This window comes from Muntiacus reevesi, chromosome 6 (genome assembly GCF_963930625.1).
Source record: "Muntiacus reevesi chromosome 6, mMunRee1.1, whole genome shotgun sequence".
Taxonomy (NCBI): Eukaryota; Metazoa; Chordata; class Mammalia; order Artiodactyla; family Cervidae; genus Muntiacus; species Muntiacus reevesi.
Window position 1 is genome coordinate 34,578,940 of NC_089254.1, and position 27,857 is coordinate 34,606,796.

Below are 27,857 nucleotides of genomic sequence, written 5' to 3' on the forward strand. Positions count from 1 at the left end.
CCCGACTCAATGGACATGAGTTTGAGCAAGCTGCAGGAGTTGGTGATGTACAGAGAAGCCTGGCATGCTGCAGTCCATGGGGTCTCAAAGAGTCAGACACGAGTTAGTGACTGAACTGAACTGAATTGAATACACCCCTCTAAATTATAAGAAAATATAGCATGAATGTTAGCAAGATTACTTTTTTGTTAATAATGACATGAGAGAAATCTGAAAATGAGTCCTATGTTGTGTCAATGCCATCTATGAAAAACTAGGAAACTGCAAGAAAACAACTTGCCTTTTTGAACTAAAAAAGGTATCTATTTTAATAATACATGATTCTTGCACAATCTGTCTGAAAAGCGGAATATGAAAGTCAAATCTTAGCTCTGCTATTTATTATCTCTGTGTTACAGAGAAAATTTATACTTGATCTTCCTCCATTGTTAACTTTTAAGGAAGAATAGCTCACTTGGCTTTTCCATATTCAGTGAGAAGACAGGGCTGTGGAGCCTGTGGATTGGAGGTGCCAGCCTTTATTCAGGAATCAGGGTAATGTTAATTGTAAGACTGTAAGGCTTGTTAATTAAAATTATGGTAACTATATTCTTCCTTTGTAAAAAAAAATTATGAAACTCCTTTGTGAAAAATAAAACTTATGGTGCAAGTTATAGTACTTTACAAATACAGACATACATGAAAAGTATATGAAAATGAAAGGATTACATAAATTAAGTACTTAAAATGGTAAAAAAAATTAAATGCATAAAAAATTCTTTAGTTTTTCATTGTGACATGTACCTGAAATCCACTTGCCATGTCATCATAATTTATTTCATTAAGTCCTAAATTCTTATCTATAAATGCATTGCATTTTGCCTTTATTCCCTAGATTATCACAGCCTTTGCTCAAGCTTATGATCATTTATATTGAATTATCTAGAAGTTCCCAAATGAATAATAATCATTCATTTTGAAACTAAAAGCTTTCTAGCAGACATGAGTGACTAACTGCCATCATCTCTGAATTTTTCTTTTATATATGACTGTTTTCCCGCTGAAATTAACTGTTGTTACCAGACAAGAAAGAGGAGTTAAAAAAAAAAATTAAAATTGCTGTGCCCAAAAAGATAGGAGTCATTGAAATTGCTCAGGGGAACTGAAAAGTTTATGTTAAACTTTAGATGAGGATATTTTATTTAATATTATTGAGGGAAATGCATCTATAATCCTTTAAGCCAAGAGTCATGAATTGATTTACCTACCAGTGTCCCTGAATTCAAATCATACAGTAAACTTTGGAAAGATGACGAACAAATATTAGGGATGAAAATGCAAAGTTATTACCCAGTTAGTCTGAGTTTTACCCACAGTGAGGAGGGTGTTTTTTTTTTTTTTAGAGTATCTGTTTCCTCATTTCCTCCTTTATCTCCTGAATGTATGCAGTGCTACTCTTCACCTATTTTCTTTTCAAAAAAGAAAGATTCCTTTCTAAAGTGGATTTCTCTAACCCTATCAGTTGCTCATTCATGAATGTCATGCTGAGATCTGACTTACGGAAATGGATCCAGAGCACCTGATGTTTAAATTTCAAAATCAAAATTACTATTTTATGATAAAAACTGATTCACTCAAAAGAATGCAAGCTGCATTCTATGCCTATTTCTGTCTCTCTCCACTGGATTCTCATGTGGTCTCAAGATCTTCCACTCCTAAACTGCCTTACAGTTCTTTCCATCACACACTGTTTAGATCTATTGACCACATAAATTTCTATGTTCCTCAGATTTCATTTATACAGCAAAACCTAACAGGTAGACAGAGAGTATATGATTTAAGTTTATGCTAATTATCTTATGCCACTTTAAAGTCTGCACTCAAAGTTTCTCGCCACATAATGCTTTCTGGAACTTTCTTTGTCTCAGTTGCCCTACTTGATCTAACAGACTGTAATGTTGGATCTCTTAGAAAACTTAATTGGCAGAAAATAATGTTTCTTCTCTGCCCTTAGATTGTGTGGCCAGTATCTTACACCAGAAGAGATGAATGCAAGTGGGCTGGAAAAGATATCCTGGTAAGTATCAATCTAGTAAGTTATTTTAGGAATTTATTACTCTAGTGTCATTTTTGCTCATTGTTATATGAAACATCATGCTTTGTGGACCTAATCACTCTTTCAAAACAAATTAATGATACATAATGTTTGAATATTTTGACATTTTTATGTAAAACATTGAAAGTTTAATGCAAAGCAAGTGGGTAAAATTGACAATATATCTAAATAGAGCAAAAATCTGTTCCTTTTGATGATTTATATATGCAAAAGGTAATTAACAAAATGCATTTTTTAGCATAGATACTTATACCCAATGAATCAACTTATTTGTACAGATTGGTTTTCATATGTTACTGCTTCTTAATTCCTTTTGAATGAATTGAAATTTTTCTTCTTCTGCGTAACTGTGATTAAATTACACCTTCTTTCCATTTCATTCTATTTCTTTTCTTTCTTTTCCTCTCCCCTGCTTTCTTTTCTTTCTTATATTTCTCTTCTCCTTTCTCCCTTAGAACTTTCATCTTTCCTTTCCTTCTTATTTCCTACATTTCATGTACTCATTCCTTAAGTAAATATGAATTGAGAAATGACTATGTAAATACATTGTCTTTGGTACTCCGGACAGAAGATGAGTGAATGGTAAGCAATCCCTACAATGATTTTACCATTCTTAATAGGTAGAGGCCATTTTTCTTGAGGTAAACTTTGTCAGTGAGCCACAGGTTTGAAGCACAGCCATGTATCTACACAGATCATGAAAGGCAGTTATAATCATTTAATTCAATGCATTAAAATGAATTCAGAATTTTAAATATGATTTTTTTTAATGTTTTATCAGGTATTTTTGGATCCAAAACAAATGTTTTGTCTCTGGATTAGCATTTAGAAGAAATTTATCCTAAGTGCATTAAGTCATAAATCAACTTGTATACATATAGATAGATAGATAGATAAATAAATAGATAGGTAGATAGATATTTCCAAGGGACAATCTGATGGATTGGTAGCAGCTACCTAAGATGTATATATTTATAATGATTTGAAGTGAAATCTGACTTCATGGGAAAGGATGGCAGCAGTGTTGGCTCCCAGTGAAAGCAGATGAAGGCGCACAGAGCACAGGTATCTTCCACCCATGATTAAGACATATGAGCAAACGTGGGAAATTTATCCTTAAAAATTTAAGTTTAGGGACACGTAGTTTTTGAGACAGGAGCTCACTGTGTCCTTCTTTGCCTGGCAAAGCAATAAAGCTATCCTTTTCTACTTTACCCCCTCCAAAAAAAATTCCAATTTAAATATAGAGATTGTAACTCACATTACACCTTCATAAACATAAACATTTTTTTCAGATTATGTGAAAGTAGACAAAAAATTCTCTTCTATCAAACTTTATACTATCCTAAATTAATACATAGGTTAGGGTGATTGAAAAGGAGTAAATTGGAAAATTATATAAGACTTCAAAAAAGCCAAGAATTTTATGTTGATTCCCACTGACTCATTAATTTTACTTGAGCAAGTACCTTAACTGGTGGAGTGGTTTTATAGTATCTTATCCGTTAAATGGGCAGTACCTATTTTGCAATTATGAGTTTAATGGTTTTTGTGAAAATTATTTATAGTACTGCATAAGTGTGGACAAAATATATGACTGAATAAATATTTATTAATATCGAAATGCTATATTTATCACTAACAAACTTGAAGGATTGCAATGTGATAATAACTAAGCATGGAGAGAAATGGAGGTTTTATCTGTATACAGTTGTCACTTTTAAAAACACATTTTTTTCTCTTTCTATTAAAATATAACAGGCAAAGACATAGGCACTTAAAATTATTGAGAATACCTCCTATGCCAAGTACTATGATAATTTAAATAGTATTTTATGTGTAGTTTTTTAATAAAAATTTACCAAATGGGTATCATTACCACCATTTTCTTAATCAAGAAATATAATGATTCAGAATATTCACTCAAAATGTTCTCATTCAAAAATTTTGAAACATTTTGAGTGCAATACTCAAAGCTGAGGTAAAAAATTTTGTGTCTCTGGTTATGTTTTTGGTATTGTGTGACATGTATGGATTTGAAATTGTGCATTAACACACAGATAATGAACAGTAGAGACTGACAAATGTCTTAGATGCTTCAGTCTTTTAAGAGTGTCTGTGTGTGTGCTCAGGCACTCAAGTCACGGCCAGTTTTGTGACCCCATGGACTGCAGCCTGCCCAGCTACTCTGCCCATGGGATTTTTCCGGCAAAGAATACTGGAGTGGGTTGCCATTTTCCCCTCTAGGGGATCTTGGTATGGACATAATAATAACCTCCTTATAACATTTTTGTAAGACTCAATCACAAATGAAATTATTACCTAGACTGTAATGCATGATACAAATATTAACTGTTATTAGTGTATGTAATAGATTTGCTTGAACAGTTTCTAAGTGAAAACATTGTTAAAGAAATATGTTTTGGTCCTCGCTAATGATCATGATCACTATAGTGTAGCAGTGTACTGAATTTAGTAACATTTGAAACTTGAAGATAATAACCATACTTAACTGACAGATTATCTGGATTTTATAAAAAGCACTGAGCCAAGTACTGACCGTTTCTGATCCAATGATTAAATTAGCTCATTCAGTTGCTAAGATAGCAGATATTCTTTTTTGTCTGTGGTTTCCAAAATTCATCTCAGTCCATTTCCCTTATCTTTCATGCCTCTGGCCTTGCCTCATCTCCCCTGCCCTAACCTCTCATCTCCTTTTCCTCCTCTCCCACTCCTACTCCTCAGTAAGTACCAAACACTGAGGGATTCTGGTGTTAGCCCAGACACAGTTAGATCAGCAGTTGCAGTAAAGTCAGGATCTCCACAATTCCAAGGAATAACCTTAATCATGACCTCAGTGGTTTCCTCTCCAAGACAAGCAACTTTATTGTATTTTTCAGGCTTGCTGAATATGCTTATGGTCTTGAATGAAGTAATTAAAAGGAGCTAAAACATGTGGTGTCTGTGAAGTCTGATACAGGGTATTAATGGCACCTGATTATTTCATAACACTTTGTAATAAGGATTCTGAAAACTTATAAATTATGTCTCATACATTATGGTAGAGATAAGTAATTATGTATTCATTGAGAGATATAAACTTTTTAAAGTTTATTGCTATGGCAGTATTAGTCATACAAATCTTAAGTCAGATAATTGATATAACCTGATAAAATGCACATGCTTTTGTTTTTCCTCTACATTCTGCATCAAATCAGTTCAGGCATTGTAGATTTTTCTTTTTCTTTTTTAACAATTAAAGGAGAACAAAGCAATTTTCATGTATTTTAGTTTAAGGGAAAATGTATTTTTTCCTTTCACTCTTAACCAAACACTACAGTATATTTAAATAATGAAATATATTTCATACTATTTTTCTCATAACCCATCTCATTCCTTTAGTATTATTTTTAATTGACCTATTATTAAAAATACATTTTGGGCATTTGAAATGAATTTTATTAAAATTAATTTTACTTTGCAGGTGACCTCATTTATGTACCTCAGTTACATAAATATTTAAATAGGATACATGGCATTTATTATTTTGAGACTTTAATATGCAGGTGCATTTTTTTCATTTCTGTCTGAAATATTGTTTTAGAAAATAGCAAATAGTTGACTTATTGGGATCGTAGCATTTCTTCCTTGATAAGCATAAAAAATAGCATCAGTATCTTTACCAAAATTTTCTTAGCCATTTATATTGTTTTGTTTTTTTTTTAATTTTCATTCACCGCCATACCTGTGCAGTGATACACAGACAGTTTGAAGGAATTTCTAGGCTCTATCTTGAGTAAATAATAGTCAGCTGTGACTGATGGACAATAATTCCTTTTAAAGACCTCTTGTAATTCTGAAAACCACATGAAGGAGGCTTGAGGGATTTTTGCAGCCATTAGGACTCCAAGATACAATTGTAACCAAAATAGGAATTGACCTGAACATTTATAGAAAGATAAAGTAATCACCTTCTTGAGTGTTCTCCATGGTTTCTAGAACCTGATTTACCCTTTTCCCACTGGTTTTAGTATTTTCTCTAAGTCCTCTGGAAATAAAGCTTCTTTAAACAAACCATCCTGGAGGAAATGCTATCTTCTTGGTATTAGATTCAGATGCAAGACTACAATAGGAAAATCAAGACAAAGACACTGGTTAATTTTCTGTATTTTGAAACGAGGTCATTCTTAAGTCTGTTTAAGGTGGTTTACATGGCACAACCACCTGGGAAATCAGGATATGCCACTAGATTAAACCTCCACAGTTCCTGTGTCAGTGAGTGTAGCACTTTATAGAAAGTTGAAACCTTTCTCCATTCTCCTGGGAAGCTGGAAAGATACAAACCATTGTTTCTCAGGACTCGATTTTGCAATGGAATGTATATATTAAGTCAGTAGTTGGGATTTGAGCAGCTAATCACAAAAAATGAACTTTGTTCTAAGAGGGAATCTCTAGCCTAAGACAGTTACCGTCTCTCTCTTTCTCCGTGTATACATAGATAGACAGAGAAGGAGGAAATACAAACGTGCCGTAGGTTGCTGCTAATTGCATTTCTAAGAATAACATTAATTTAAATATATTTTTTCCAGAAGTGAATATGCAGGATATATTTACTACTATGCCTTCTTTTCTTGGTGCTGTCAGTTCTAAAGATTTACACTGTTATTGTATATCTGTATTAGAGGAGTGAAATGTTCATGAACCTTTTCTATTATTGTCACTTGAGAGTTGTAATTTGAAAAAAAAATACTTATATGTAATATTATTGTACAGATACCCTCAATAAGGACGTAATGCAATCCAGATATCTCTATCCTCACTTCTATTAACCGCCTTTACTATTATTTCAGATATTTTCCTGGTGCTTAAAATCCACTTTGTATTCACAATAACATTTCTATTGAGGGATTAACTTCCTTGACCCTGTTTTGCAAATGAAAAAGGAATACATGCTAAGCTGGAAAAAGAATCTGTTTCGAATCAATAGCTCTCTGAATCTTCTTTGTTTATCCTACTCAACCATCTCTCTTTGTACTAAGCTTCAGTAAAACCAAATGGCAACCTTATGACTATTAGAAATATTTTGAACATCGTTGGAAACCAAAATTTCAGCCATCTGAGATGAACAAAGAAATAACAGATTCTCCTAACGTCGCTGTTGTTGGATACATTTCAAAGTTCAGTATCATGCACCTGAATTTGGGGACATTTTTGCAACTCTTGAGAGACTTATTTTTATATTCTTGTCCTTGGTGGTTATTCATTTTTAACATATGATATATTATAGCTTGTCTATCAAATCTATCACGACTCAAATTGCAGGACCTCAATAGCACTAAGTTTTGCCAAGTGCATGCAACTGAGAATTTGAAGCTGCACATTCATCTTAAGTTTTGTACAATCTAAATGCAAGTTAGTCCTTGAATTTCACTTACTTTTTCCAAGGTCAAAGTTGACATCAACTTCATTTTTTTAAATTTTATTTTAGGGACTTCAAGGTATGTTAAAACTTTAAATGGATAGTTAGAATTACCTTCTAATTCTGTAAAAATCATAATGTTTCACTAAGTCTCAAAACCCTGATGTGTAATTGCTTGGAGATCATTTTTCATGGATCTCTTGCACTTCTGAACATTGGAAGAATGGAAGAATTCTTAAGCAAAAGGCTAGTTTTCAAATAACCTTGAAGTAGAGATAGTGCCTCCCTTAGAGCAAAGGACAGTTATGCTTATCTGCAAGTACAGTGAACATAACCTCTTTCTCAAAATGTAATGACCAGCATGCTTTATGCCTGCTATAAAATGTTGAAGGAGGTGGGAGGGGGGATCGGGATGGGGAATAGATATAAATCCATGGCTAATTCATGTCAATGTATGGCAAAAACCACTACAATATTGTGAAGTAATTAGCCTCCAACAAATAAAAATAAATGGGAAAAAAAATGTTGAGGTTACCTCAACCAGGAGTTCCTCTGCTGTAATGGACCTCACTGCTTGTGCAGGTGTCACTTGGCCCTCTTCTCACTGCACAGTGGGAATTGGAGTTTGGGGAACTAACATGAGAAATGCTAACTCTGACTACTGCTATTCCTGTGAATAATGAAGTTTTACGTCTCTAATTCAGGAGCTGTATAACTTTTGTCAGCATCTGTAAAACTTCCATGGTAGCTTATCTTTTCAGTAGAGTGGAATCATAGACCCTTTACTATTCCTGATACTATTGATTATACATTTTTGTGGGCACCCTAGATGACCTCACATGAAAGACTTTGATCAGTTTATTAGTTGTAGATATGATTCCATAATGAAATCTGATGACAATGAGATATACAGACAACTGAATGCTTATGAAAGCAAATGAAAAACTTTTTATTAAATGTCACAGAAATAAGCATAGATTTTCATATGCATGCATGTGTGTACATTTATTTCTGTTTGAAGGTAAATATCAGGTAAACTGATAGTTCAAATTCTGTATTCAAAGAATACTGGTAATAATGATAGCTAACATCAATTGTAGCTTACTATATATACTAGGTATTGTTCTATATGCATTTATTTTATTAGCTCATTTATGTAACTCATATTTGGTTATAAGATAAGCATTTCCTTCCAAAAAATGTAGTTCTGGCTTACCTAAGTAGACACAGCACAATTCTGCGACAACTATTCATAAATAGTTGCCAAATTTGCTGTTTCACTGTGACACTGGTTCATACCACCTACCTCTTTGATAAAATGTTTATAAATTTATAATTTATCATCCTTAGTCTTGGAGAACTGGAATTTCATGAAAATTCTAATGAACAACATTACATCATTTTTTAACAGGACTGGACTCAGATTAATATTCAAAACAAATTTTATTAAGTCCACCTTTCATTTGTACCAACTATGGTCTTAATCATTTTTAACTCTGCTTTTAAGAAATGAACAATTCATTATAGCCTTCTTGCCTGCATCATGTCACCATGTGTAGAATGTTCTGAGAGTTTTAAACAGACATGAAAATATTAAAACTAATAAATAGATGGTTGATTATTTAAAGAATAAGATGAGTTTCCCTTCAGTTAATAAGTGCCAGGTAAGAATGCACAAAAGAACTATACAAAAAAATGTAAAGACCTGGATATAACCATGATGGTGTGGTCACTCACCCAGAGCCAGAAATGCTGGGAGTGTAAAATCAAGTGGGCCTTAGGAAGCATTGATGCAAATAAAGCTAGAGGAGGTAATGGAATTTCAGCTGAGCTGTTTCAAATCCTAAAAGATGATGCTGTTAAAGTGCTGCACTCAGTGCATCAGCAAATTTGGAAAAGTCAGCAGTGGCCACAGGATTGGAAAATATCAGTTTTCATTTCAGTCCTAAAAAAGGGCAATGCCACAGAATGTTCAGACTCCTACACAATTGTGTACATTTCACATGCTAGCAAGGTAATGCTCAAAATCCTTCAAGCTAAGCTTCAATAATATGTGAACTAAGAACTTCCAGATGTACAAGCTGAACTTAGAAAAGGCAGAGGACCAGAGATCAAATTACCATCATTCATTGGATCATAGAAAAAGCAAGGGGATTCCAGAAAAACATCTACTTCTGCTTTGTTGACTACGCTAAAGCCTTTGACTTTGTGGATCACAACAAAATGTGGAAAATTCTTAAAGAGATGGGATTACTAGACCACCTTGACTGTCTGTTGAGAAATCTGTACACCAATCAAGAAACAATAATTAGAACTGGACATGGAACAATTGACTAGTTCCAAATTGGAAAGGGATACAACAAAGCTATATATTGTCACCCTGCTTATTTAACTCATATGCAGTGTACATCCTGCAAAATGTCAGGTTAGATGATTCACCAGCTGGAATCAACATTGTCAGGAGAAATATCAACAATCTCAGATATGCAAGCAGTTCAGTTCAGATCAGTTGCTCAGTCGTGTCTGACTCTTTGCGACCCCATGGACTACAGCACGCCAGGCTTCCCTGTTCTTCACCAACTCCCAGAGCTTGCTCAAACTCATGTCCATCGAGTCAGTGATGCCATCCAACCACCTCATCCTCTGTCATCCCCTTCTCCTGCCTTAAATCTTTCCCAGGATCAGGGTCTTTTTCAACACTTTGCATCAGGTGGCCAAACTATTGGAGTTTCAGCTTCAGCATCAGTCCTTACAATGAATATTCAGGACTGATTTCATTTAGGATGGACTGGTTGGATCTCCTTGCAGTGCAAGAGATGCTCAAGAGTCTTCTCCAACACCACACTTCAAAAACATGAATTCTTCAGTGCTCAGCTTTCTTTATAGTCCAAGTCTCATATCTATACCTGACTACTGGAAAAACCATTGCTTTGACTAGCCAGACCTTTGTCGGCAAAGTAATGTCTCTGGTTTTTAATATGCTCTCTAGGTTGGTCATAGCTTTTGTTTCAAGGAGCAAGTGTCTTTTAATTTCATGGCTCCAGTGATAGCACACTAATGGCAGAGAGTGAAGAGGAACATAAGAGCCTCTTGATGAAAATGAAAGAGGAGAAAGCTGGCTGAAAGTGAAAAAGCTAGCTTATAATTCCACATTCAAAAAACTCTGATCATAGTTCCAGTCCCATCACTTCATGGCAAGTAGAAGGGGAAAAAGTGGAATCAATGACAGATTTTATTTTCTTGGGCTCCAAAATCAGTGCAGATGATTAGTGCAGCCATGAAATTAAAAGACACTTGCTCTTTCAAGGAAAGCTATGACAAACGTAGGCAGTGTATTCAAAAGCAGAGACATCAGTTTGCCGACAAAGGTCAGTATAGTTAAATCTATGTTTTTTTCCGGTAGTCATGTGCAAATGTGAGTTGAACCATAAAGAAGGTTGAGCACTGAAGAAGTGATGCTTTCAAACTGTGGTGCTGGAGAGTACTCTTGAGATTCTCTTGGACTGTGAAAAGATCAAACCAGTCTATCCTAAAGAAAAACAACTCTGAATTTTCATTGGACGGACTGATGCTAATGCTGAAGCTGAAGCTCCAGTACTTTGGTCACCTGATATGAAGATTCAGCTTATTGGAAATGACCCTGATGCTGGGAAAGATTGAGAGCAGGAGGAGACGGAGATGACAGAGAATGAGATGGCAGGATGGCGTCACTGACTCAATGGACATAAGTTAGAGTCAACTCCGGGAGATAGTGGAGCATACTACGTAGCCTGGCTTGCTACAATCCCTGGGAGTTCAAAGAGTTGGACATGACTTAGCCACTGAACTACGATGACAACAGACATCATAGTATGTACTTTGCACAGATATGTTAATAATACCGTTTTGACTTGGGGAAACTGAAGCTCAGAAATCCTGAATAACTTTCTTATAATCACACAGGGAATATGATGCTTTATTAAATCTAACCAATGTCTGATAAAGCATCAGATGAGTATAGGTAACTACGTTTGTGGTGTTTCTATTTTATCATTTTGATGTTAATTAGTTTTATTCTATGTTTTTCTTAAATTCTTCAAGAATACCTTCAAATGTAAATACATGCTCAAGAATAAATAATCATTTTCATTAAATAATAAATATAAGCAGATTTTAAATTCTAAAGCTTAAAATATTTAATTGTATTCAGAAATAATTTCTGAAATTAACATATGTATATACATAATATATATGCCTATGTATGTGTGTATGTTCATTTATTATAAACATGGATATGTTATACATGGATAAAGCGTTATAAGTGGTTAAAGAGGTTCCATTTGTTAGAATATAAATTAAGATAATATTTTATATTATTAGTTATATAATAGCATTTAATATTCTGCATATTAAAGACTCCAACCGAATTTTTTTACTTTTGATATTAGATAAGGCAGAGGGTAGAAAAGAGGTATATATATGAATCATAAAAAAGCATTCCTTTATAATCTGAGCTTCATTTTTATATCTCCTTCCTTAAAGCTACATCTCATCTGTATTGAAGAGCAATTAATCTCCCCTATTTGAGTGTTAAATTCATGATAAATGCATCTGTTAGAATTAATATGCTAACTAATTGTATCTACAGTAAATCCCTTTGGATTACAACTCTACCTGCTTGGTGTAAATCATTTACATAATTCCTTTAAGGCATGAGTACTAAGTATTCAAGAACTTTACATAAAATTGTAAAGAAACAATATCATTATTGAAATCAGAGTAAGCTTTTTGACTAAATATTTCTCCTGGTTTGGCAGGAAAACATAGTCAGGTCAGTTTCACATTCATTGTGTGAATTTGTTTGGATATGAGATGGCAAACGGTTATGCTAAATACATGTTATACAGACCACGCATAATCATATCTCCAGTGAGTGGTACAAATGTAAATAATTAGATCAGTATTAAAATGTAAAGTGCAATGTAAGCCAGAAGTATGTATTAATCAGCTTCTCTGGTCCACATGACATTTCAAAGTTAAATTGCTCAAAATTCCTTTAAATAAAAGAGAATCACATTGGCTGACCTTTGTTCCTGCCTTTATCTGTGATGACTATATGTATACTTTTGACCAATTTTTAAGGTTTTGAGTAATTTGAAATAAAAATGTTTATGGAATCTTAGATCAGTATTTCTAGAACTTCAAAACAAATAGTCAATGCAGAGGTAAAAAAAAAACCAGTCAAATGGGATACTTAATTGAAATGAGCATCTAGGTAAAGTGTTCTGGTGTCCTTGGTTAGGACTCTTCATTTAGTCTATTACATCATTCAAACCACGTTAAAATTTCTGTCATAGATTTGAAGATGATATAATTAAATTAATATGAATAGACTAACGTAGTTTAATAAACTAGCCATGAAATAATGTCAACTTCGTTGTGCTAGTTGAATCTGTATTTTAAAAAAATAAAGAAAATAGCAAAATTCTGTAAAGTGATTATCCTTCAATAAAAAATAATTAAAAAAATTTTTTTCTGAAACAAAGCATTAAAATGGAAAGGTCCATTGGTTTTATTATACATGATGCTTCTTAGTTAGCGAAAGTAAAAATGTCTCCCAAAATGGACAGAACAGGCTACTCACCATTTTATCGGGTGGATGTTAAAAAATTTCAAGTCAAAAATTCAGCATTCAATGGCTAATATTATAAATAGAACACAGTTAAGTCTTAGTTCTATTTGATATACCAAAGGTTTCTAGCATCCTTTAATGAATGCTGAGGTATTAAGAAGGCATGCTTATGGATGATCTGATCATAGCTGTAATAGAATTAAAAAAAAAAAAAGACAAAACATTATTGCTAGGTAAGTATGGAACAGCTTAAATAGAGAGAGGGATGAGTGAGTGACAGGAACAATCTCATGGATTACTGCTTTGGCATGAAGATTCTAGTATTTAGCCAGCTTGCCAAATAAATTGACCAGAGAAAAAGAAAGTCAACAGATTAACTTCAGGAATTAAGCTTATTAATGGATTTTCATGCAGAGATGTATCCACCCACCATGATAGGAAAGGGCTTCTTTTGCTTTCCCAGCTGCTATGTTACACATTAAAATATTTCAACATAAATTTTTGATGTGATAGAGACTTTTTTTTGCTTTTTAAATGAATGTTCACTGACCTGAGCCAATGTTGTACTATATTCATTCATGTTGAGCTGATTTATATTGGAACCTGAATAAGTTGTTTGATTTAATCATGAACTAAATATATTTAAATGTAGATTGTTCATGTTCACAGCCTTCTCTTTTATTTAGAGTTAAATTTCACTGCTCAATCCATAATTTAAGAACATGCAAGGAGGTAATTGGGATTGGTGGTAAATTACATTCTTTTTCAGAAAGTGTAATTATCAGAAGTTAGTTAAAAACACCTTTATTCTGTTTTAATTTTCATGCATGGAGCAGTTGTTTTGACAGATGGATGGACTTTATTTTTGTAACCGTCCGGGAAAAGTCTGCTTAACACAGTCTAATCAGTGCTACATATTTGTAATGTTTGTTTTTGAATCACTGTGCATTTGGCTTCTATATCTTTTTCTGAGGGTAGACATTTTCTTTGTAATTTATTTTTCCAGGCTAATATCTGTGTGTGTAATTCCTCTCTACATTTGACCTTAAGACACTAGAAACTCTTAAAAAAATAAGTGTAAATGGTTTGTCACTAAGGATGATGAATCATTGCTCATCAGGTGTGGCCTTGAGCTTTACTGGTTTATGACTGCCTTTACTTTTACCATGAGGCTAAGTTAACAATTTATAATACTGTTGTCCTGGAGTACATTTCAGTGAAATAAGAGGTCAGTATGGTTGCCTGACTCTCGGGAAGCCGGCTTGTTGCTAACTTGTCTGTGTGTATCAGCTTAAATTCCAAAAAGATCCAGGTTTGAAAAATGAATTCATTTTGAACTGATTACATTTTCTTTATTACGTTGTAAATCCACCAGTGCTGAGCAAAGCAGCACAGTAGTTGAATGCCAAAAAGTACATTACATTCTGAGTTTTAAGAATCGTCATGGTTCAAGAAAAGGTCAGAAACACTCTTCTTCTGTCTCCCTAGAGCAGAAATGTGTGAAGTGTGTTTCCTTTTTCTGCCACGCTTCCTTCTTTTTTAGAGGAATGTCCAGGCTGCTTCCAAATAAAATGAATATCCTGTTTTGGAACACTCAAAAGCCTTGGCAACAACAAGCAGGAGAATGAAGACAAATGAATGACAGGATTGATACTCTTTTGTGTTGGTTTTCTGTTTAAAGAAAAATCCTTACTTCACTATGTCCCTTTCAAGTTTTGGTTTCTTCTCTCTCCAGTTGTTTTAATTCACTGTTTCCTTATATATTGCTATTGATGAGTTTTCTTGCAGCTAATTTAAACCAATTTTGAAAGTATTTCATTCAATTTCTTTGTTTCAGTTCAAGTGTCTGAACACACTATATAAATCCAAGAAATTTCTCTTCATTCTATTTAAATCAACCTTCACATCAAAATAGGGATTGCCTGGTGGCTCAGGCGATAAAGCGTCTGCCCTCAATGCGGGAGACCGGGGTTCGATCCTTGTGTTGGGAAGATCCCCTGGAGAAGGAAATGGCAACCCACTCCAGTACTCTTACCTAGAAAATTCCATGATTGGAGGAGCCTGGTGGGCTCCATGGGGTCGCAAAGAGTCGGACAGGGCTGAGGGACTTCACTTCACTTCACACCAAAATAATACTGAGTTAGCCCCCAGGTATGGTACAGTACAGCCTGCTGCCAACTGGGAGAGTTCACTGGGTAAATCATTCAGGCCTCAGGCCAATAGGGTGGGTCTAGCTGCTTTGTAATGCAGATAAAATCCATCATCAGCATCCTTTGTAGAAGCCTTTGCCAGGTTTCACAGCTTCAGTCCTGTGATTTTTTTTCTAGCAACTCTGTAGAAGAGTAGTTGTCATAGTGGTGCTTCTTTGACAGTTAATAGAGGACAACAACCATAACAACAACAACAACAACAATAACAAAATTGGAGGAGGAAATGGCAGCCCGCTCCAGCATTCTTGCCTGGAGACTCCCATGGAGAGAGGAACCTGTCAAGCTCAGTCCATAGGATTGCGCAGTCAGACAGGAGTGAAGCAACTTATCACAGTACAACACAGCACACAGAGGACAAAAGAAAATTAGGATTTTCAGGGTAGCTCTTACATAGTTCTCAAGAACCTTGAGAATTTTTCAGTCAATTATTATTGCTAATCAGTTATCCAACTGATTAAGAGATAAGAGCCCACAGATTCTGTGATCTTAGAATTCATAACAGTTGCAAAAGTGACATAGCCTTCACTTGTATGCACAGGTATCTATGCTTATAAAATTTTCCTTCCTTTATTGTGGCGATCTAGGGTCTCCTCTCAAATTTCTATAATGCCCTTATGTGTTACTACTGAGATTAAAGAATTTGGATTTGTATTTAAAATTGCATATGTATCTTTATAGGCCTGGTGGGCAAAGTAAAACCCTGTTCTTTTCTAGAATGGATAAGTCATCCATCTGGATCTGCCACTGCTATTTATTAGAATATTCGTTTGCTTACCAATATGTGTGTACACAGCCAGTTTCTTAATTTCAACATATGGTGCTGGAAATGGTTGTTTATAATCTTGAATGCTGTAATATTGAGTCCACAATCAGGGTTGGCTGTCTTTATGTAAAAGCAGAGTATGTGGCCACCTACGTGTTTCATAAAACATATTCCTGAAAATAATTCATTTTCAAATAACTGCATTTTCTTAAGAGTACAAGTAAATCCTTTGGGTAAGACTCATGAATGTCTTATTTGTAAATGAGTTTATCAGATGTTTCCCTGTCCACAGCCTCTTTCCTCTGAGCAAGAATTCATGCTCTATCCTCTTTCTCAAACCGGAGAAACTGTTATAGAATGGGGAGTTTGTGGCTAAGAGACTTGAGAGTTGGATTATGTATAAGCTTACCTAAGGTTTTGTCTAAGATGTGTCATGTTCAGAGTGGCACATGGGTAAGATGCTCTTAAGCTAGGAAAATTTTTCTTTATAGAAACTTGCAAAATTAGTTTCAAAGTTAGTTGATTTCAGTGCTTAATTTTCTTTGTTATAATGCCTTTCCAGACAAAGGAAACACTCAGGATGTAAAACAGTGAGACAAATCAGATGTGTATTTTAGCTACTTCCCGAAACTGCTCAGCATTTGATAAGAAAGAGTGAAGTCCTAACAGTCAAGTTTCGTATTTTCCCTTATAGAGGTATAACTTACTTTTGGGATGATATGTTTATAGGACATCCTCGGATTTCATCCTGGATAAATCAGTGATGATGGAAAACAAGTATTTGAATTTAAATAACAATTATTCTGCTCAGGTTTGGTCTGCCCTTTATTTTATGGAGGCATTAAAGTTAAAACCAAAATCATCAGTTATAAACACAGAATACAAATGTCAGCTTGGGAATGTACTTAAATTATTGTAACATCTCAGTTATAAATTGCAACTAACTACATAAGTCCAAATACATTCTGAAGTTTCACTTGAAGAGTCACATGTTATAGAGAATGACTTAAGGGAGTGTTACAAACTTAAAGGTGTCAGGACCAACCCAATTCTCTGTTACATTTGCCAGAACTGCTTGCACTAGTCTGCATTTGATCTTTATCTGCACTTTTAGTTGTATATTTGGTTTTTATTTCCACATTTATGGGCAAAAACACAAAACTATGTGTATAAAAAGTCTATGGTCAATAACAAAATTTCAGTGCAGTTATTAATCAGTTGAATATTTAAAAATAGATAATGTATGTCCCATGACAAATTCATATTTTCTACTTTTATATATTTAATTTTAAGATTTTTATATGGTTAATAGACCATAGCATTTATTTGAAGATTTTTAAAAATAAATTTATTTATTTTTAGTTGGAGGATAATTACTTTACAATATTTTGCTATTTCTGCCATACATCATCATGAATCAGCCATGGGTATACTTATGTCGCCTCCCTCTTGAATTTACCTCCCACCTCCCACCCCATCCCACCCCTCTAGGTTGTCACAGAGCACCAAATTTGAATTTCTCTTTTCATTGTTTTCTTTTTACAGTATTGCTAGCAACTCATTTATTTAAAAATATTTTGCAAAAATTATGTCTTTTCTACTCAGGGTTAATTTGGCAATAAAATTATCTAGTTTATACTTCATCTGATTTTTTTCCCCCTGAATCTTCCCTTAACAGGAACAGAAGGCTAAGATTCCTATTCGTTTGTAGAAACACATTTTCTTTCATAGGATAGAATATATAGAAAAATATAAATAGCTCTATCATATTTCTTAGGTGATATTTGTGTAATGAAATAGAAGGAATGTCTAAACTTCTATACATAATAAGATATGACTATAATCCCCTCTTATAAAGTAGATGTTCTTTACCTGGAGGATCCATGACTCATTGGTAAGGGTATCCATGCATTGGTTTACAATGTACATGTACTGCATGAAGATATTTATTAACTATAGCCACTCTAATAAAGACCCTCAGTCTATAGACTTTCTAAACTCTAATATCTTCTCTGTCTCATCTTATACACAAACCATCTTTGAGGTTTCAGTGACTTTTTTCAAGAGGAGGTGGCTTTATCTTCTTAAGTCTGTAAAGCTCACTAGTAAGCATCAATGTGTGTGTCTGTGTCACGCGCACACGCATATGTGTGTGTGTGCGTGTTAGTCACTCAGTCATGTTCAACTCTTTGTCTGTGGAATTCTCCAGGCAAGAATACTTGAGTGGGTAGCCATTCCCTTCTCCAGGGGATCTTCCCAACCCAGGGATCAAACTCGGGTCTCCTGCATTGCAGGTGGGTCCTATACCATCTGAGCCTCCAGGGCAGCCCAGTAAGTAGCACTGCTAAAGTTCAAAGTTAGTTGCCAATCAATATGAGTTACTGATGATGTTTCACATTTATGTTACTAGTAGAGGCTTTTATTATGTTTATTTTTTATTCACTTTTCCAAAATTAAAGTTGACTTTTGCAAATAAATTTTCATCATTATTATGATTTAACTAATTGGCTAAATAATTTGCTGCTTCCCTCATTTCTAGAAAAGTCACTTATGATAATTGGTTATCTATAACTTTATTCCATTTTTTAATAAATTATAGTTTTAATAAAAACATTAAAGGGAATATTATATTTTACCCCCAAAAAATAAGAACTTCTTTGTTTCATGTAACAATGAGAGCAAACACCTTCTGTGTCTCGTGTAATAATGTGAACAAACAATAGAATAATAAGCTATAAAAACTAATGTGAAAGGACACAAAAGAAATCTGTTTAAACATGCCTAGCACACTAAAGGATACCTCAACCATGCTCACTGCTAGAACTCACTGCTTTTCTTTTTGTTTTACAGAAAGAATGTGCTAATTTCATCAAGGTGCTTAAGGCTTATAATCAGACTCATTTGTATGCCTGTGGAACGGGGGCTTTTCATCCAGTCTGCACCTACATTGAAATTGGACACCATCCTGAGGTAAAGCTGGCTTTTTAAAAATGGTGTTTGTCTGTGACGCCTTCCTTTTCAAATACTTTATTACTAATTTCTTCACTTCATTGAAGAAATTAGTTTGCTGTTCGATAGCTCCTACTTGGAATTCAGATGTTATTATTAATTTTAATCTGTGAATACAAAAAGAGTTGAGACCATCACTCAACAATAACTGGAACAGGGAGAAGGAAGGAAGAAAGCATTTGCTTTTCCTCTCTGTTACAGAGTCCAATCCATTTTGCATGTGTAGCAGATGTCAGCAGGCTGAATGTGTACTGTTTTCTCCTTCATTTGTATATTGCCAGCTTTCCCCACCGTTTCCCTCCTCAGCCAGAAGTGTCTGCCACCACAGTTGTTTTCTTCTGCCCAGGGATTAAGAAAGGATGCCATACATGTGCTCAATGCTCTGATCACATGTTTGACCTAGATTGCTCACAGTTGTGTTCTTGCTGTGTTCTTGCTAAGCTAGGCTTTATATTTATATTTTGTACTATAATTTTGTCAGTATAAAAAAGATAAAAAATGTTCATTTGTCTCTTGCTCCTAAAAGATGTTTTAGTGAAAAAATTAAGTTGGGTAAATTTAAGCAAAACTTGAAATTAGGGATGAATTTAAAGGAAAAGTTTCTAGTTTGAAAGCAATTCCATGGGTTGAATTTATCAGTAGCCTTTAATTATAAAGCCCTTTATAATTTTTGGCACAAAATCCTATGAAAAACAAAAGTGTTCTTGTGGTGAAAAAATCTTTTGTGACAGAATTTTCTTCCAGTTGGAATCCAGAATTACTCATCAGATAAAAGGTTTGTTCCCAGAATATTTCTGGAATCCTAAAGTTGAAATGTAATTTACATGTTAGCCACTTCTTTATAACTTTAAATCCTTTCTATTTTTCTTATGGCATCCAAAAGTGATACAAATATATTCTTACAACCCAAACACTGAATAATCAAAACATTTTTGTGTTGTACCTTCTTTGTAAAAGAAGACACCTTTGAGGCTATGTGGTTTCTAGACTAAACATGATTATTATGACTTTCCTGATGATCCCGGGAAGATTAAAACCATTTCCCAAGTTCTCACTAGTTTAGACATTTGCCCTCATAAACCTCTTCCCCCCCATGCATCCTTCTTTTTTGAACAAGCTCGCATTCTGTACCTGATGACATACCCAGGACTTTTAAGTAAATTAAACTTTAAGGAAAGGCAGTTCTACTTAAGTTACTTGTTTCGTATTGACGAAATTAGGAATAATTTCTTGCATACAGTCCTGCAGATTTTGCATGATTAACTTTTTAGCAACTTCTGGATAAATCTTTCCTTCTTCACTTGCTTCTAGGCTATTTTCAATAGTTAGGCACCCTAAAACTTGGGTCCCACTTTTCTGTTTATTGGGGATATCTCTGGAGAACATTATGCATGTTGTCTTGCACTTTTCACATATGCCTGCTATATGGGACAGTGGGACCCAGCGAGCTGAGCTCCAAACACAGGGTTAGTGGAAAATAGGTGGGTTTTAGGGTCATTTCTGGCTTCTCATCATGTGCTACAACTTACTATCTGTGGAGTCCAGGAAAATTGCTTAACCTCTCTGAGATTCTGTCTCATAATATGTAAAAACAAAGCAAACCTCTATGATCCTCAGTGTCCTTAAATTTAAGTGAGAAATCAATTTATTACCTCCAACTGCCTCCCAACCCTCCAACCACGGCATGGCCCACTGACATTTTTTGCTATAGAAACTCAAGGAGTTGTAATCCCTTCATTATTAAACTCATGTCCTCTAGCCTTTCACTGGAGAGCTTTTGTCCAACCTTAGTTCAATACTTGATACTTAATCTAGAGTAAGCTACTAATTTCCTTTGTGTCTTTGTTTCTAGAAAGTGGTAATGAGAATGGTCTATACTTCCTGCTGTTATAAGAGTTTGACATTACTTAATAGGTAGTAGGTCCTTAAAAAAATGCAGATTGTCATTTTTAAAATATGAATGTGTATCGCAGGATGAAAGCCATTGCAGCTTTTATGGTAATAACTGTCACTTTGCTATTAAATGTACCTCATTCATCAGATTTTATAAGTTACTGCACTAGGCTCTCATTCTTGCCAGGTCATTTTGTATTTAGCTTAATTCCTCTACTTTTAATTTTGAAGCTTAGATGATCTTGATGGCCATTTAAATTAAAATATCACATATAGTTTCTGTATTTTTACAGTTTTACCCAAATATAGATTTCTCTTTTTCTTTCTGAAGTTGCTCTTTAGCAAAGTTCCCTCTTTCTCAACTCATCAACTACTCGTTGCTGGTTTATGAGTGGGTGGGAGGATGCAGAGGTACAGAAGCCAGGCCATTTACCCAGCAAGATGGAGGCGGCCTTTTCCTCCACTGAAATAAATAAATAAAGCTTCCCATCCAATCACCTTATGGTAGGATATTGATGAACAAGTGTTTCATTGAAATTCTAAAACTCAGAACCTTTGAGAAAAGTCCTCTCTCAGAAGCTCAGTGGTCTTGAATTGCATGGCAACTGTGTTATGGGGAGATGCTGTACCAGACTATTTTAGGGGTCAGAGGGAAGATGATTATGCAGTCATCTGGGGGAATTGGGAGTAGTCTAGACAGTCAATCTAGGAAATTCTGGAAAAGATATTATCAAGATGGCTCGTCTAGACAACATAAAATTCAATTTTCAATGCTAAGCTGCCTTAAAAGAGAATCTGCTTTAAATTGATCTCTATTGGTACTTAAAATACTACACTTATATTTAAACAGTTACACTGTTTTTGAAGTTGAGACAACGAGACAATATGTGTTTCATGCAGTTAGGAAAGTCATGATGGTAATGGAAGGATTGGCAAAATAAGAAATAAAATAGCAACCTGGGCTGAGGCCAGGCTTGTTGGATTAGAGTTCATAAGATCTCTTGAAGTTTGAATTTAGTAACTTTTACTTACAGGGATGGGCTTTCAGAACTAAGACAAACCTTTTCCTATATTCTGGTTGAAAAAGTAGCATGTATACTCTGCTGTTTCCTGTCCTCATTACGTAAAATAATGAAATAGTTTCTTTTTTAAACTACTGTCCAGACTTTATATATTATAAATAATTTTATGGCACAAAAAAGACATTTTGCTTTTATCATGACTTCATGGACTTTTTAACATCCAGTTTTTTCTTTTCAGTGTTCTTTAAAATAACTGTCTTATATTGAGTCCCCATGATTATTGAAACCCATTTTTTAGAAATTATGGATTTAACCCTTTCAAGATGGCTGAATGCCACAGGAATAAAGATATCACTTTTGAAACAAAGCAAAACTTCCTTCATCATTTAATAGCTTCAGATCTAATATGAAGAAATTAAAAATTCCTTTTAAATAACAATCAGCAGTTTGCAAAGAAATCCTTATTTAGTCTTCTGATTGTGAATGATCTTACTTTACTCTTCTAGCCTTTTAATAGCAATATTTAAGCTCCTGAATACTGTATTCTGAAATCTCCTCTTGCTGTATAGTCAATGCCTTATGACCGTATAGAGTATGTCATTGATTGCTGTATTAAGCAGATTTTGTGTTTCCTGTAGTGCACTTGGGAATTGGTAGACCTATTAATTAACTCCAGTTCTGTAAGATATGTGTCAGTCAATTCTTGGTTATGCTCCAATAGTACTTGACCCTGCAGATAACTGCCTATGAAGTCACATGCTTCATACACATGTGCGTGTTTATTATAAAAATTCATGCAGAGTTCACAGGAGGAATGATTCAGAGCTAGAGTACAGATGATTTTTGAGTTTAAACTCTCAATATCCATGCCATTCAAATGAAAAGTGTAAGCCATCCTTACGCAACAGAATATTCCCCAAAGACTTTTATTATATGGTATTTCCCTCTCAAATTTACATTTGTTAATAAAAAATGTATGAATTTAGGAGGGGTATAGCCGAAAAAGTCTCTGGTTGTTTTCTCAAATTCCAAAACGGCCTCCTCTGTGTACTGGGAGGAAATCTAAAGAAAGATGAACCCAGATGAGGGCTGGAAAATATTAACTCTATAAATACTCTCGTAATGCCATGATCTCAATTTATGATAGAACCAAAGGGACATTAAGAAATGCAGTGAAGCTTAATGGCTATCTCTAAGGTCATTTCTACAATGACAACTAATATATCAAGATATAAAATAAAATGTTTTGTCTGTTTTTTCTCTTCCACCAAGAATAAGTGTTTGCTTCTATGTAAAACTTTGAATCAAATGCTCTTTGTAACAGTCTCCGGAGCCAAAATTCTAAGTGGTAGCTGGAACTCAGTTAGCTAATTTATACATCTAAGTAACTTTTTCTAATTGAGTTATCTCTCTCAAATTATTTTGTCATTGAGTCCAATAGAATGAAAGTTTATTTCTTGTACTGTAGAAAGAGTACAAGCAGAGATGCCCAAGTTAAGAAATTTGGATATCTTGGTAAAACAATGAGGCATTCTTTTAGGGTGGTTGTATCTTTCCGTATTTCTTAGATCACGCGTTGGAGTCTGACTTTTCCCACTTACGTTAGCAGGATAACATAAATTAGTAGGTTAGTAGGCTAACAGAACTCAGGATTCTTGGTGACTTCTCAGCTCCATTATTTCCACCAGAGGCAGTGCATCCCGCATTTGCACTGTGAACCTGAGCCAAATGTGGTTTGAGCAAGACCATTATGGTTTCTAGGGTATTTTCCCCCCCTAATCTTTCAGTACTTGAATGGTATTGGACAGGAAACCATGCACATTACAATGCTGAATAAACAATACCACCATTTATATTGCAAATTAAATTTTAAAATGCTCTGCTGTTTGCATTTGAGAAAAAAAATCACAGTTCATAAATTGTGTGACTTTAGCAACTCACCAGTGTATTTTCTATGATCTATTAACAATCTAAACTCTAGATAATATCAAGAAGTCTGTTTCTCAAAATTAAAAGAACAAGTGGCCAAGTGAGGTGGTAGGGGGACCTAATTTATTAGAAACAAGTTTAGGGGAAAAAAAACAAACAAAAAAAACAAATGGTGAAAGAGAGAAAGAGAAGTGAAAATCCAAAGCAACATCCCTTTTTACTGTATTTAAAATGTTTCAAATGACCATTTTATAGTTTGACTTGTTTGCTCTAAATATTTGATATGAAAACACCATAGTTAATGAGATGAATACACTTTTACTCTCTATACTTACTTGGTTCAGTGGTGAAGTGTTTGGGTTTCTTTTTTCTCCCCCCACACAATATTTTGTCACCTTTTATTCCTAAAAGCAATGAAAGAAAAAACAGAAATGTTAACATTCAGTTCTTAACTTGCTGGGTATTTCATTCCATGTTTTGTCAGATCTAGTTCACATAGTTCCAGAAAAGAATTTGGACAAAATTAAAGAGTTTTCTTAAGGCCATATTGGTGCATGATGTCAGTATCAATGACTTATTAAAAGACTTTATTATCTGTAGTACTCAATTCCTGAATACATCTTTATTCACAGTCAACCCAGACATGAGGACTAAAAGATAAACAGTACTTTAACCAACGTATTTTTTCTTTTCCTCATGAACTACTAATGCTGGTTTGGAACAAAGACCTTTGACTTCCTGGAGGTAATTTGTCACTGCTAATGTGAACTCCAGCTTAGTTCCCGTCTCCTGTGCCCTCTTGACTGGCTGCTTTTCACTCATTCCATATATAATCTATTTTGAGAGGAAATTTCTGTTCATAAAAACTCTCGTTATCAATATTATAGTTTTTCCAAAACAAACAAACAAAAAAATAGAGTAGTGCTAAACCCCAGCACCTGCTCACCTGTTTAGGCTGTTCTCATCTCCTTCCTCTTCAGGACCCTTTCAGTATCCTTGGACTCACATTCTGTTTTTCCTCCTTTATCTATCTCTTTGTCTTCTTGCCTAAATTACTTCATTTGGAACCAAAGGTTAAGGTTGTGAAAATACAGCTTGGATATATGTGTGAGAAGGAAGGTGTTAGTTTCATATATTTGAAACTTTGGAAAAACAGCAAAAGAAATTTACTGAATTTCCACAAATCAGAATACATTCACCTCCTCTTGGTGTGTGTTCCAAATAGCCCTCAGCAAGTTATCTTGTAGATTTGTTTTAAATCATAATGGTTCACTTTGATGATAACCTGAGGAAAATTATCTAAGTCCATTCTAAACTAGTTGGATAACTACCTCATAATCATGTAAAATCTTAAGGTTTTAGTGCCCTTGTTCGCTTAAGGCTTATAAACATGTGAGTGCCAAGGATGTACCTGTAATGTCTTGGGCTAATGAGAAGGAAACAAGAGTTCACTTGATAGGCAAACACTGTCTTCCTGCCAAGTGAAGGCCAAGGTGAGGTCAGAATGGGCCATATGAAAGATCTTGCTGTGCTTCAGAGGAAAGTACATTACCCCAGAGCACAAAGGAGAGTCAGAACTGCTAGTCCCAAAGATTGTAACTTTTGGTCACTAGAATCACCTTCGTACTGTAAGAAGGTATTTACTTTTCAAGATTTACAAAGATTTTGTTGTCACATTGTTTGCTAACACTGATTTCAATTGTATTTGTTCTCTAGTCAGTACTTAATTTTAACCATGAAGAACCTATACTTAGCTTTATAATCTTTAAAATTTAGTTGCTGTTCAAAAATATACAGTGTAAGGTAACTGGACGCACACTAAGGAGCTAACCTAGAAGCAGACGGCGTCCCCTGTTCATGTGTTCACCTCTGAGGACACTCCCCTGCTCTAGTGTCTTGACTTCTGCTTTAGGCTCCTCATGGTTCTCAGTCACTCCAGTCTTACTGCATGTGGTCAGTTTGGAAGTTGGAGGATCTGGGGAAATAGAAATAGCAAAGACTGATGCTGAGAATCAGTGTGAGGTAATATGAATAGCATTGAGGTGAAAAGGAAAGGTATAATGAGAAAACCAGAAGTTTTGGCATAAAAGTTACTAGGAGATAATAGAGGCTTAGCATTTATAATCTAGGGCTCTTAAGGTTTGTAGCTACAATTCTGTTCTGCTGCTACCACCAATGCCTTTGTGATATTGAAAGCAATTTGTATTCCACAGCAATTTATAGTCATTAAGATAAAATTGACATTAATAAAAACATAGGAAGCATTTTTCCTAAGTAAGGTTCTAATAATAATGGTGAGGAACATAAAGATGAATGTCTGCCCCCAAAGATTGAACACATACACAGATATTTAACTTCAACACTGGTGAAAACATGAGTAATAATAATGATAATCCCAAAAACTGGTAATTGCTAGCAATAATTATGCTTTGTAATGGCAGCATTGAGTATGTTACCTTTGTCTTCACAAAATCTAATGAAGTATGTACTCTTCACATCCTCATTTTATTGATGCAAAAATTAAGGTTTTCATGGGTATTTTGTAATGGGCCTGAGCAATCATGCTATTCAGTGCTTTATGTCTGAGTGGAGAATCTGCTCCTTTAAAAGAAAGTACTAGTTGGTGCAGGGGGAGAGGAGGATTAAAATCATTAATTCTTATTTAGATTATTAAAGATTTTGTCATGTATTTATATTTTATATTTCAGAACTTCTTAATGTATGCCTAGTTTGAACAAAGTGATAACTGTAATTAAGGGATAGCTTGATGAAGTGAACAGAGGTCATTACATTTAAGCTGGACTTTGAAAACTAGATCAAATACTGATGGATGTGGAGGGTCCTTTAGTAAGACTCGAAGGATAGAATAGAAGGACAGAGACATGAAAGGCGTTGGTAAGTGGCAAATAATCTCAGCGTGCATAGAGTACAGTGATTTTCAAAAGGAGCTGGAAAATTAGGATCAAATTGAGTTTGGGGAATCTAGTCAAGAGCTATACAAAGCCTTAGAAGGTTACTACTGGTATTGCTATGATTGGTTCTGAAACATATTTTTAGTATCAGTGTGTGTGTGGTGGGGGATGGGCATATAGGAATACCCATTTTGAGACTATGGCAAAAGTTCAGGTATGTCACATAATGAGAACTTGGACTGATATTGAGGAAAAAGATACTGAGTAATGTTTAAAATTCTCACAACAAACAGTAATAAAATAGCATCTAAACATCATAAATCATGATGTATATTGACATGATGATACTCTTTAAACTCCCCAATGAAAAAATGATTTCCCAGTTCTTTTGTGAAAATTAGATAAAACATGCTTTATAGCATATTGTGGCTTATGTACACTCAGTTTTCACTTCTGAGTCTACAAATAAGCTGAATTTATGTTGTGCATAAAACATTAAGCTACCATATGCAAAGTTATGTGAATTTCTCACCCATGGTGTGTAACAAAAACATGGTTTCTCCACACTTGTAAATCCAGAGAATGCTATTTTGTGTAATGCATCTGTGAAAGTAATTCAAACACACTTTGTTTAAAAAAAATAACAAAAAGAAACAAGATACATTGCACTTAGAAATAGATATTTTTAAATAAAAACCATGCTTTAATTTCATTATTATATTATAGGTTACACTGATTTTGTTAGATTTTTGTGAGACTAGTATATCCAGTTTATCCCTTGTTATTCTGTCCAATTTTCCTCCTGCTATAACTACTCTCTGTGGTTTTTAAATTAATTTTATTACTATTAATGACTGTCTTTGCTGGCATATTTGATGGTTTTATGAATATTATAGCATTTTATATTCATTACCCTGTGATTGAAATGTTATCTCCACTTTTCACTTTAGGAAACTTTAAGTCTCAGAAAAATTCGACAGCCTCCCTATCATCA

The 27,857-nt window shown here is 34.4% G+C and overlaps 1 protein-coding gene across 1 annotated transcript in view; it reads left to right on the top strand.

The window, feature by feature from the left end:
* SEMA3A (semaphorin 3A) overlaps positions 1-27,857 on the top strand; it is a 228,468-nt gene that overhangs the window by 73,203 nt on the left and 127,408 nt on the right. Inside the window, exons 3-4 of the mRNA XM_065939538.1 lie at positions 1,994-2,056; positions 18,949-19,068. Of these exons, the coding sequence (XP_065795610.1) occupies positions 1,994-2,056; positions 18,949-19,068 (183 nt within the window). The remainder of the gene's footprint in view (positions 1-1,993; positions 2,057-18,948; positions 19,069-27,857) is intronic.